Source organism: Python bivittatus, unplaced genomic scaffold (assembly GCF_059951505.1).
Source record: "Python bivittatus isolate LINGU-HERP-01145 unplaced genomic scaffold, Pbiv_v1 ctg000610_np1212, whole genome shotgun sequence".
NCBI classification, from domain to species: Eukaryota; Metazoa; Chordata; class Lepidosauria; order Squamata; family Pythonidae; genus Python; species Python bivittatus.
This window is the reverse complement of record NW_028277088.1, coordinates 41,863,364-41,876,779: the sequence shown is the minus strand read 5'-3', so window position 1 is coordinate 41,876,779 and position 13,416 is coordinate 41,863,364. Positions and strand designations below refer to the sequence as shown.

Here is a 13,416-nt window from a genome sequence, read left to right as displayed (position 1 = left end):
AACAGGTTGCCAAAAAAACGTTGAAATCCAAAAATGGCTGCTTAAAAAGCAGATTGAAAATTTAAAAGGCCTTAAAAACCAACAGAGACTGGGCCATCTTTTTTCCTTCGTATGCCTGCAGCAACTCCCAATCGTACAAGTCAGTAGTAAACCGTATTTTTCGGCAAACCCAGTGGCTGTGTTCACACAACACGGAGTTGATTAAAGGCCTTGTGCCTGCACAAGCAACATTCTAAACTCAGCTAGTTTTAATCATGATTATTATGGTTCAGGGTACTGTGCAAACCCCGAACATAGATAATTCAATAACAAAAAGCATATCGTTCGAACGCAGGCACTGAATTCACCCAAGGAAGACTTAAAGTTGCCACGGATTGCCCAGGAATTGACTTTATTATCGGCCCACCTCCTCCTTCCCTTTTATTTCCGAGCCTTCATACACACAACATTTACTATGTATGAACACAGTTTAAAGGACGAAGGAGAAGAAGGCGCCGCACTTTCTCAGACTCCGTTCATACAACAACGCATGCGCAAAAAGTAACCGCTTGAATTCATCCGATTGATTTCATTCATTCGTGGAAGAAAAAAAGCGAAAGGCCGGAAATACGCATGCGCAATAATATTCTCTGTTCTCAGTCAAAGCGGCCATTTCGCCTGTCATTGTCCAATCTCTGCTATGCAGCCTCCACCTCGTCGAGAATAGAGCGATTGAGTCCCGCCTCTTCCTCTGGTGCACATCCGCAGTTAGGATATTGGCGGAGGTATCGCGAGGCAACCGGAAGCGGTTCTTTCTCTTTTTCTGCATCGGCTCGTGGGGCAGCCATCATGGTGAGTGCGGGAGCGTGGTCGAGGCCTTGTCCGCGGTGGTTTTGTTAAGGCTTCCTGAGGTGGAGGGTGGTTGTGAAGGGTCTCGGGACAGCCTCCACTTCCTTTGGCTGGCGATGGCTGATTTAAGGCGAGAAGGAGGGAGGCGGGAGGGGCCATGAGGGAGAAGGGCCTAGGAGTCTGTCTTGGGTGTGAGAGGAAGAGATGGTCGTGGGTGGTTAACGCGGAGCAGGGGGAGTTTTGTCATTTTTTTACCATTTTTTTCTGGTGAGGAAGACCGAGATACTACTCGGCCGTGGTGAGAAAGTCTTCTCCAATTTCTCAGATTTCTGTAACTTTTGTAAGGCCACGCTGCCTGCAAATTCAAGAGGTGGCTGTACCATCACATCTAAATGCCTTTGGGTTGGGGAATAATATATTACAATATCAAAAACCGGTTATTTCAATTGTTTCAAAATTCAAGATAGGATGTAAATAAGTTACCTGTTTTGTAGGACTTTTAGAAGAGCTGTATAATTCTATAAACATGTCTAGTAATGAATCATTTGAGTCATTAAAATAAAGTTTATCTGATTAAGGTGTTCAAGCGCTATGTTGAGATTGGCCGAGTTGCTTACATTTCATTTGGACCACATGCAGGCAAGTTGGTAGCAATTGTGGATGTTATCGACCAAAACAGGGTAAGTTTCAGTGCTTATGCCGTATGTTTAATAAAATGATGTTTTTATCTGTGGTAGGTAGCAGTGATCAGGAATTGCATACAGGACTGATTATCCCATCCTTCTACAGTTAGCCCACCTATTTTCTATGTAATTGCAGTGTGCTTGTTAGAAAGTATGGTTATGTTAAACACTTAAGAAGCTATTAACATGCATTTCCAATATTTATCTGGAAAGCTACAGAAGAGGGGGTTCTTTTTTATGGTTAGCATAGAATTGCAGGCCTCTAACTTCTCACCAAGCTTGTATCTTTTGTGGGCATCCTTAAGGAGACAAATTCAGACAGAGAAATTGACGCTTACCAGTCAGATGCATATCAGTTGCCTAGATGAATATCTGAACAAAGCAGCTTGCTTTCTGAACACATTAGACTTTCAAACATAAACTTGTATAGGTGTTCCTCTAATGCTCCAGACATTCGTGTTTCTGTAACCAGCTTGATTTACACTGAATTCTTTATAGTACAGTGATTGTCTGCAGTATGGATATATGCACATAACCATGGTTATGTTACAAGTAAATTTGCTTTCTTAGGTATGATTATTTTCTGCAAGCTTATTTATAGACTCAGCACTTCAGAAATTCTTCTGTAGTCTGCTCAACATATAACATCCTCTTCATTTAGTCTCACTGTGTTCAATAAAAAAAGAATGTGCATTGGTTTGTGATATGAAGTAATTATTTTAGTGTTAAGAGTATTAACACTGGTGTTCTTGAAAATCCTTTTTAAATCTTCCTCATGATCCTCAAAAGAACCCCAGAGACAGAAATTAGAAGTTGTTGGTAACTTATAAAGAATGTTTCTTGTGAGTGTAAAATGAACTGAAAAGAGGGGGGAAAACCCACTGATGTTCTTTAACTTCTCCATTAAAGACTCCATTTTATGTCTTTAAAGTTAGGATCTGAACAAATCTGTAGGCTACCTGAAAGTAATCTCTGCATTAAATATTTATCTGGAAAGCTTCAGAAAACTTACATTTTTCCCTTGGTTTCTACAGGCCCTAGTTGATGGTCCTTGCAGTGGTGTCAGAAGGCAGGCTATGCCCTTCAAGTGCATGCAGTTAACCGATTTTGTTCTGAAGTTTCCTCACAGGTTGGTTACTGTGATACTGTTGATATCCAGAATCACTACCCTCTAAATTTGGATTAATACAGAAATACTTGCATTACTGCTGCTACTGGAAGGATGTTAAGAGTTTATCCTATTCTATCATGGCTGAAAACTTTGTGGGAATGTAGGGAGACAAGCACTTTCTTGTGTAGTAGGTTATTCACAAGAGGAAGCCTTGATGTCAGCATGAAGGCTATTCTGTTATTTTAATTTTTTTATTAATTAACTTAAAATAAGTTACTGTAAAATGATTTCACAAGGTATAAAAATGTTCACACATCAGAACTTCATATTAAGCTCTTACTTATAGTTTTAAGTATTTCCAATCTAGACCATTGCCTACCAACTCTAGAATTTCCTCAATGATAATTTGTAGGTAATTTTCCTAAATTGATTTTAATCCATCCAGTGGCAAAATCTTATATAATAAAATAGCATCAAGCAAAGCTATTCTGTCAGAATTACGATTCTGTATGTTCTGAATTCAAATAAAGCCGTATGAAGGAATTGCGTCACTCAAGCAAGTGGATAGCATGTAGCGTGGAATATTATCTGGACTGATAATTTAAAAGGGCTGGGTTTGATTTGAAAGATGTGTTTTGGAATGCCCGGGAGTCCAAATGCACTGCCTGTCTGATACTCATTAAAGCAGTTGTGCCTTTTTCCAGGATTATGCAGCTATTGTACATTCCAAAGCAATATACAACCTTAGTTGCTAATATTACCTATGGGTAATTTAAATTAGGCTTAAAATCCTTATTTAAAGTTGACTTATTTAGAACTAATTAATATTCAGCACCATCACACTGAAGGAGTGGGCCACTAGTGGGTCTTTTATATATTTGTTTCTCCCATACTTTATAATAGCTATATGAAGCTGTTGGGAGATGTCATTCATCGGTTTGGGATGAGTTATTAGTATGTGGGTGATAGTCAACTTTATATTGCAAACTGAGGCTGAAGTGGAGATACTCTGGAAGTCTTGACCTGGTGGAGACTATGAGGATCTGGATGAAGGAAAGGCGCTCCAATTATATCTTAGCAAGGCAGGTACCATTAACGAATAAACATGTAGGCATTCCTAAAATATTAGTACCAATGTTGGGATCATATTCCCCCTGAAGGAGCAGTGCTGTACTTTGGGTTTGTCCTGAACTCACTGCTCTTGGTAGATCTGCAGATAGAAGCCATGGCTAAGGGAGCTTTTGTCCCTATGCCAGTTATGCCCTAACTGCACAAAGGAGCCTTAGTGGCAGTAACTCCTATCCTTATCACCATGTGTAGTGACTCTGCAACATGCTAAACTTCTGGACCCAGTTCAGGGTGCTAATTACCAGCTTTACAGCCTATATGGTAGAGCACAGGTAAAATTTGGGACCACTGCGTTCTATGATTTGCCTGCCCTGTAAGACAGGACTTGTTCAAGGTGCTGTGATAGGTTGTCCTGACCAGTAGTAAGACTGGTCCCTGCACTTGTGACATTCCAGAAAACCCTGAACACTTCTTTTTAAGTGGGCATTAGATTGATTGGATGGTGACTGGGCAGCCATCTTTTAGCCATGTTATTTTGGTCTAACAATTTTGAGTTTTATTATGGATTGTTTATGTTAACTGTCCAGAGTCAATTGATTTGGACAGTATAGGTATTGTATAAATAAATTACTAAACATTTTGGTCTCCATCTCCCACCAGCTTCAGGTTCCATTGAGTTGTAGTTTGCTAACACACAATAGGCTACAGTAGTTCTACTATACTACTGAAGCAAAAGCATAACCCATAGGTTCAACCTTGGATGGAGACCTTATAGACCTCCAAAAATAATTACCAAACTGCAATCTTTATTATACAAATGACTGCAGAGTATTAACTATGTTAACTTTTCATTAATTGAGAACAAAATGAAATAATTTCATATTTTTCTTCTCCCTACTTTTTTGGAATATGGCCCTCTGCTCAGAAAAACATTTGCATGCCTGCACTAAAGTATGGCATAGTATGAATTGCATATGCAGTCATCATGTAGAATAAAGGTAAGTCCTAGAGCTGTAGCAAGATCTAGCTGTGATACTGTTTCTTCAAAGAAGAAAAACTATATATTTTTCAAAATAACTTTTTGAGCCACAATTTTTTAAGGGGACTGATATAGTAAGTTATTGCTGCTGTGATTAAAGGTCTTATTTTTGACTCTACCTTTCACTAATTATTGCCAGCAGAAAGTTTAGTGCTCTCGAGATTGACACGAGAAAAAAACTAAAATGTTTTTAAGTACATCTTACATAAATGTTGATTGTAAATGAAAAATAATCTTACAAATAGAAAATAATTTGTGTTTTAAATACAGTGCTCGTCAAAAATGTGTGCGAATTGCCTGGGAAAAAGAAAACATTAATGAGAAATGGAAAGCCACCAGATGGGCGCAAAAAATTGAGGCCAGGGAGAAGGTATGTTTTTGAAACCACATAAAATAAACAATAGTTTTGAGTTAAATGGCATTTTGGAAGCAGCTAAATGATGAAGTATAATTAACAACTCTGTTTCTGCAGTATCTGTTGCCAGTTAACTGCCTATATAATAAGTTGTTCAGCAAACTTGTCTTTTTGATGCTTCTGCCATTTGAGGTGCAGCACGCTATAGGACTCTGGAAAACAGTTGGGATTCTGAACAAAATGTCCTTTGTTCACATGCTCTGTCCTGAACTTGGGACAAAAGAGAGCATTCATTCCACATTGTTTCAAATGTTCTGCGATAGATAACAATAGGAACTTGAAATAATCCTTTTATCCCTCTCTCATCATCCTAGGTCAACAAAAGTAATTGGGTTAGTAGTCCATGCTAAGTGCTGCGTACTATTCAGCCTACAGAAAAAGTAGCTACAGGGATGACTTTTAATTTTGTTGAAAATTGCTTCTAATAGAAAACACTGTGAGCCAATCACTCTCACCCCAGCCTGCTTCAGAGTTCTTGTAGGGAAAAATGGGAAGAGGGAGCATTGTGTATGCTGCCTTGAACTTCTGTATGAAAAGAAAGGATATAAATCTAAATAATAGAAGCACAATTAATTATGCTTTTTGCAGCCTGCCTGCACAATCTTTTTAAAAGGTTTTGGGGAATCTTAGCTTTGTGCCTTTTTTTAATTATTAAATTAAAAGATCTTTACCTCTCAGGTTCTTTAAATTTCTCTGTATTAGTCTGTGTTTTTTCAGATTTGGTCATTTTTAATAGTACAGGTAGTCCCCAGTTTAAGAACGAGTTTTGTTCTCAAGGTCTGCCCTTAAGTCAAATTTGTATGTAAGCCAGAACAGTATTAGTGTGTAATACTGTATAAGTAGTAATTAACTCAAACCATTGTGTATTTAACTCAAATTGTGTATTTAATTCAAATTTTGCTACAGTAGGCTCTGTTCTTAACTAAGGGTCATCCTTAAACAGGGCGTTCTTAACCTGGGGACTGCCTGTATGTAAATCCTTGGTTGAAGATTCAGATATGTAAAATAAGCATAAATAAATCTCTTCCACTTCATGGTTGAATGCTCTTAAATTCCTTTACAGCCCTTTCACTGTGTGAGTGACCTTGGGCCATTCATTAGTTCTCAGATGATATGATGAAGCTAAAAGGAGAAACTTTTTCCTGAGCTTATTAGGGAAAAAAGCATGTCATTGTAATAACAAGGTCTAATTGTGTTAATATCTAAAGCAAATTGTTTATATAACTTCAGTTTTATATTCATGTTTTTGTGATTTTAATTTAATTTTTTATATATTATATATGTTTTATACTTGTACACTGCTAACAGTTATATGATTGTGGTGGGAAAAAAGTAAAAGCTTTCCCAGTGACTTTAAGACACACAGAGACAACAGAGCATGTGCTTCTCCAGTGCCTGTACTACAGAGACATTTGTACTAGTCTCATCTTACCATTACAGGTGGCCCTTGGTTAATGATGGTAATTGGGACCAGCACTTCCGTTGTTAAGCAACATGTCCTAAAGTGCGATGTTATGTGACTGTGCTGACTTAACAACGGCAGTTCCAGTTGGAATAATTAGGTGCAGCATCACGTGATCGCCATCTGTGGCTTCCTGCCGGCTTCCCCATTGATTTTGCTTGTTGGAATCTGGCAGTGAAGGGAAAAAAAGGCAATTATATGACACTGGGATGCTGCAACCGTCATAATTATGAGCCGATTGCCAAACACCTGAATCATGATCATGTGACTGCAGGGATGCTGAATGGTCACAACTTCAAGGACCAGCCATAAGTCGTCTCATTCAGTGCCATTGTAATTTTGAATGGTTGCTAAACAAATGGTCGTTAACCGAGGACTACCTGTACTGCATCAGTACCCAGGGCACACAGGACATTATTACACCACCCTCTTGCTTTCAGATACCAACTCTTCTACAACATTCAATATTGCCAAATTCTTTGCAGCAGCAGTCAAAATTTTTTGGATGATGATCTGTGCTTGGGTCTCAACTTTATAAATGAGAACTAATTATCACCTAGTTTGCCATATTAAGAGTGTTTTGTAACTTGATATAATCTTCCACATACTAATTTTTTAATGTTTCTCTACACCCATCTAACGCTCCTTCTCCTTTATGATTCTTGTTTTTATATATTTTTAGGTTTTAACTTAACATACCTTTTATATTTTCCAGCTTTTTATAACTTTTTAAGATTTTCATTTTCACTCTAATATGTGTGTGTGTGTGTATTAGATCCTTTATGCTTCTTTTTAATGACTATACCCTGCCCCCTTATGCTGGTCTATGACTGTGATAAAGATTTGATTTGGTTTTGAAAATAAAAGCTATGTATGAGGTGACTGATTGTATTTTGCTGATGTATAAAGAAGCTGGCAGTTTTTGGTAAGATTCAGGTTCTCAGACTTCTCTGTCAAAAAATCTTTCCATAGAAAGCCAAGATGACAGATTTTGATCGTTATAAGGTCATGAAGGCTAAGAAAATGGTAGGTATTTTGTATATAACAAAAGTCTGCTTTTGAAAATCTGTGTTGAAGAACTGCAGACATGTTGGCAATGGCATTTTAGTTTTATATCCTGGGTGAAACTGATCTTATCAGTTTTCTAAGACAAAGCCTTTAGGCTGTTTCTCAGCAGTTAATTGCTCTTTCCGCATGAGCATCTTGCAACAGGCCTACAGCTGTATATAGAAATATGTGGGAGAAAAAAATGTAAGTGAATATAGCCACAAGTTATTTCTGAGATTAACAACATTCCTTTTCCCTGCTATAAAATCACAAATTGGTGTCATCCATGTGCAACCTGGGCTAAATACTTGTCCAGATATTTGTGTTTATGACAGATGTGACATGGATGCTCAGAAGCAGTTGACTGCCTTCCAGTCCGGTTGGTTTAACTTTATATTTGTGCTAAAGAAAACATGGGAGAGCATTTTTGAACTGCTACATTTATCATTTCTTCCATTGTTTGGCCTACCTGACTGGATTTTCACTTTATTTGTTGCACTATTTTGCTCTCTGCTATTCTTAAATCTTAAAACATTTTGCATGTGGAAGCCTTACTGAAATATCAAATATGCATCCTTAAGCCATTTACTGAAATGTTTTTAATATTGAAAGCATGATTTAATTTAGGATTCAGATATTGAAGGACTACATTTTTGCTCAGAACCTGCCTTAATATTAACATCATTTAAGAGCTTTTAGGATGTCAATACCATCAGAAATTGGGCAAGAGGTGACAAGGAGTTTTCTCAGGGTTAACATCCCATAACTATATTGTTCTTGTCAATAAACTTTCCTGGCACTGAATGTAATGGTTTTAGGTGCAAGTTAAAATCCTTAACTTTGCAATGTGCAAGCTTGGTTTTATTTTTTTATTATGTATTTATTATTATTTATTTATTAAATTTATCCCTGTCCATCTCCCCCTAATGGGGGACTCTGGGCGGCTTACAACTCATTAAAACAATAAATAAGAATTCAATTACATAAAACCTATATAAAACAATTACTAAAAAAGAAAGAGTCCAGGAGGGTGAGGTTTCAGAGCAGCAAATGCCAGATTTGGGGAGTTGCATGCCACTTAGAGTTGATTAATTGGAGCAGTTTTTTAACCCTATAAATAAAATGAGTAAACGCCCAGTGTCAACTCTTGATACAGCTGGCTTTCTGCTTTTAGCTGTTCATCAGTAAACTTTTGAAATAAAAAGGTATTGTGAATAGGATTCTTCAACAGCAGAATCCTATTCTTTTCTTCAGAAGTTTGTCATTTGAAAGTGACAGTTGAATAAAAACTGAGTACTGAACTATGGCAGATTATCTTTCAGTTGCTCATAAGTGAATAGTTTGTAAGATGAAAACTGAAAATTCTTGCTTTATAATTATTACTTAATTGTTTTTACAGCGAAACAGGATCATCAAGCACGAAGTTAAAAAGCTTCAAAAGGTGGCATCTACCAAGAAAGCATAAATTGTCAACAAATAAAACTTCAATTTAATATGCACCTAAGATGATCCACTGACTTGTCTGATTATTTTCCTCTATTACTTTCACCAAATTAACAAGAAAAACTGAGTATTTGTAGGACTATTAGGTTTAATGATGAATTATTTATACATATCTTAAGAGTAGACAGAAAATTTATTTACATTGGTGGTGTGAGGGCAGGAGTGCCCCACATACAATGGGCAGATCTGTATTTATTTATTTAAATGACTTGTCTTTATTTAAAAGACATCCATCTTAAGAGACACAAATCTGGGCAGCTCACAGCAGTGGTACAAAACCAAAACACCATAAAACAAATGTAAAAACCTGGTGCCACAATCATTCTCCGATTCAGCCAACACCACCCGCATCAGGCTCCGCCCTCGCCTTATCCCAGTGCTTGGGGCAAAAGCCAGCTCTTTATGGCCTCCCAGAAGGTTAAGAGGTGGAGGCCTGCTGGATCTCAAGGGGAAAGGTGTTCTGCAAGGTGGGGGCTGCTACGGAAAAGACACACTTCCTAGGTCCTGCTAGTTGGCAACATTTAAGGGAGGGGGCCTGGAATGTGCCCACTCTATTCAATCTGGTGCAACATGCAGGTACCATCATGGGGAGGCAGTCCTATAAATAACCTGGGCTTGTATCGTATAGAACTTTAGAGGTGAAAAGTAGCACCTTGAATTGTACCCAGAAAAAAACTCAGCAAGTGCAGCTTGCCCAACAGAAGTGTAACATGGGTGAATCTAGGGGTGCCCAACAGTGCAGCTGCATTCTGGACAAGTTATAACTTCCAGGTGGTCTTCAAGGTAGTTTGGATTTTTTTTCACTTTGCTGAGAAAATTATTGACTCAGTATAAAGGGATTCTTAGATTTAAGAATAATGTGTGAAATGTAATTTCAACTATAACTTTGTATCTGGATTTTGGCTTCAGTATTTTTTATTGAAACTAGTGGCACTGTTTCATTTAACAGCTGCCTATTTCTATTAATCTCTGGTTCAATGTGTAGCATTTCTAGGTAGAGCTGAGCAATATTCTTTTCTGAAAACCTAGAAGCCAGAGCTAATCAGTGTCCACAATATCTATATTGGTGGATTAATGATCTGGTTTTATATGAGGTAGCTTTCTACTTCTTTGCAGATGCCTGTTGGCAGATAAAATACACAAGAACAGAAGCCTGGACATCTGGATACTCTCGTAAGGGCCATATCTGGTTTGAATGTCATCCATTTGGCCTAGGTTCAGCTGTGCATAGGCTTAGTGATATGTTTATAGCTAGCTTGGTATAAAATATAGTAGGTAACACTTCATATGCCGAATTGGTTGTATTTGCACATCACTGTGGCTTGTAAGTTGGTACACCTGGGGTAGGGCACTCTTAGCCAGAGTTTGGCATGATGGCCATATAGACAATCCCTTTTCTGGGGAAGAGGTCAGAGAAAGTTATTCCATGCAGGGTTTTTCCAACTCAAGTTTTCTTTCCAGGGCAAGTATGCTGGATCTGCCTCTTATTTAAACTTGTGAATATAACAGCTTTTCTGTCTCCAAAACATTTTGTTGCCTTCAACTCCAAAGCACTGTACAGTACAGTCCTATGTGCTATAGTCAATTTGAAAAATGTTGCTTTTGACCTAGCAAGCGCAGCAGGAAGATCCTCACTATGGGATCTCACTTCACATTGAGGGTGGGTTGGTGTCCTTGATTGCCCTTAAGGGAAGAAGAAAGAAACATTGTGTAGAACATACGACATCTCTCTCATCAAATATGTTGCCCAGAAGTAGAGATGAATGGCTTCTGCTATCTGGATGCTGCCTCAATCCTTTTGTGGTTAGCCATTTCTTTATAGCTAGTAACTGAGGAATAGTTTTTGAATAAGCTTAGGCATACATAAAACTTGTCCTACCAAACAGCAGTTCTTTGGGCATGGTCACAAACATTTTTTTTTAAAAAATATATTTACTGTTTTTCTGCTTATGTAAAAATAAGCAAAGAGGGAGAGCCCACAAAAAAACCCTTACATATAAAATCTATATTATGAATATTTACTTCAGTTTATATGATATGAAGAAAAGGAAAATTAAGCATACAGACTTCTAGCAGTAACATTTGCATCTTTCTGCAAATTTGAATTTATGCTTACTATTTATGTAGCTTTTTACAGATTCAAATTGAGAAAACAATATTGCAGGTGTAGAAGTTTGGACATTTTTTCAGTCAGTACAGTATTTTGTGACACCTTTAGTAGAAATTATAGCTTCCAATATTTCCTGTAATAAGAGTCTTTGTAATCTTGCTTTTGGAATATCCAACCTCTTTCCAACTTCAATTTCTTTGCTGACTATCAGACACTAACTTGAAGACCAAGAAAATTTTCACTTAAAACTGCCACCAAACTCTTCAGAACTGCAGGCTGTCTACAGGATATGATGAAAAAATTCAAGATGGTGGCCACAAAGGTGAGATTGAGTTCACCCATTTTTTATGTGAATCAGCAGTCGCACCATTATAATTACCATCTTGAATTTTTGACAACACTTCTGCAGAACTTGAAAGCAGAATCCATAGGTTATAGCAAATCACTTGCTGAAAAGTTAATCTGACACTGGAATAATTGTCCACAGCACAGGATAAATTATCCTCATGGGATATTGTACAAAGGAAAGGTTTTTTTCCTACCTCATCACAAAAGTCATCTAAAGAATGGAAAAGAAAACCCTGCTAAGTCTAAAATATTTTGGAATAAAACACTTTGGATGGATGAAATAAAAATTGAACTGTTTGGTCACAATCACACAAAATACATTTGGAGAAAAATATAAAGGTATGAACCATTTGAAGAAAAAAAAAATTTCAACGGTTAAAGCCAGCTTGGCTTTATTATGCTTTGGTGTCATTGGCAATCACTGGCACAGGAAATGCTCTGTGTGTGGAAGGAAGATAGGATACAATAAAATAGCAACATATCTTAGAAGCTGATGTCCTATAATCAATAAGGAAACTGAAGCAGAAGAGGTGTGATATTTTAGCAAGAAAATGATCTGAAACATACCTGAAATCAACTATGAAGTACTTAGATGAAAGTAAATTAAAGGTTTGGGAATGGCCTTCACAGTCCTGAGACTTGAATATTACTGAAAATCTGTGGGGACATCTCAAACATGGAGTACATATGAGGTGTAAGAATATTTCTGAGCTAGAAAAGTTCAACAAGGAAGAGTGGGAAAAATGCCTAAAACAAGAACAGAATGAGCTAGTTGCAAGAAATATGAGTGTATGTCTAAACTTTTGTATATAGTTGTGGATGGTGTCCTTCTAGCCTTCTAGCATCAATTATATTTCTGATCATAACAGCGTGTAATATCTATTTAATCTTCCTGTTAGTGCTCAAATCACTGGTGTGCAATTAATGGTAGCAAAAGCATCTACAAAAACGAATGAAATAAATTAATACACAAAATAACGTATGACCAAAAGGGAGCCATTATAGCACATAACATATGAACTGAATGTTGCATTTTTTAGCATGCCTACAATTAACCAAACTGATCGATTTCTTGCTGTAAAAAGCTCATGAAACAATCAGCACAACACAATATTTTTTGTTTAATTTTAAAAGCATAGGAATATAAAAAAAATAGATGCCCAAATAGTTTTCCACTGACATTTGCACAGGGAGGTTCCAAATTCTTAGCATTTTTTTAAAATATGCATCATATCTTATAATCTTGAGAGATGTATAGTTGTTCCTTATAAGTCTCTATTTCACACAAGTGCTGGGACTTGCTTTCACAAATATAAGACACACAGGTAAGAACCTAGGTGGCCACAAGATGGTGATGTTTCTCTCTTTTAAGTTCCTGACAAAAACTGATAGTTCATTTCAGTTGTTGAAAAATGTGCAAAACAAATTTCTTGCAACATTATTTATTTATATTGTGATACAAGCGTGATATAATTTAACAGGAAAAAAATTGTGCCTGTGCAATTATTTTTAGTTTTCTTATTTTATTGATAGATTAGATCAGTGGAATTTTGAGTTCTGGTCAGGAAAATAGCCCTGGCCATTAACAAAAACAATTTTTTTATTTGACATTAATGTTACTATTTGGGGCATTAAAATTGGAAATTTTGAGAATTATTTACATTTTCATGTAAAAGTAAAGGTCTCCTTTTTCCAGGGGTGCTGGACTAGTTCTGAAGCATAGTTAATCCTGTTTGGCTTTGACACAGATGACTTGCTTTGCAAAAAGAATGGTAATGCTGGATAGGAGAGCTTAGCTAGTA

General features: G+C 37.0%; 1 protein-coding gene across 1 annotated transcript; it reads left to right on the top strand.

Annotated features, from left to right (window-relative positions):
* Positions 1 to 649: 649 nt before the first annotated feature.
* On the top strand, positions 650 to 9,157 carry RPL14 (ribosomal protein L14). Its single transcript, XM_007436679.3, has 6 exons — positions 650 to 831; positions 1,407 to 1,508; positions 2,546 to 2,640; positions 5,000 to 5,099; positions 7,579 to 7,632; positions 9,053 to 9,157. Exons 1-6 carry the CDS (start codon positions 829 to 831, stop codon positions 9,116 to 9,118), a joined length of 420 nt encoding a protein of 139 aa, XP_007436741.1. The 5' UTR covers positions 650 to 828; the 3' UTR covers positions 9,119 to 9,157.
* The last annotated feature ends 4,259 nt before the right edge of the window (positions 9,158 to 13,416 follow it).

Coding starts and splice junctions, on each gene's coding strand:
- RPL14 (XM_007436679.3), top strand. Junction 1,509..2,545: donor ATGTTATCGACCAAAACAGG/GTAAGTTTCAGT, acceptor TGGTTTCTACAG/GCCCTAGTTGATGGTCCTTG. Junction 7,633..9,052: donor TCATGAAGGCTAAGAAAATG/GTAGGTATTTTG, acceptor TTGTTTTTACAG/CGAAACAGGATCATCAAGCA.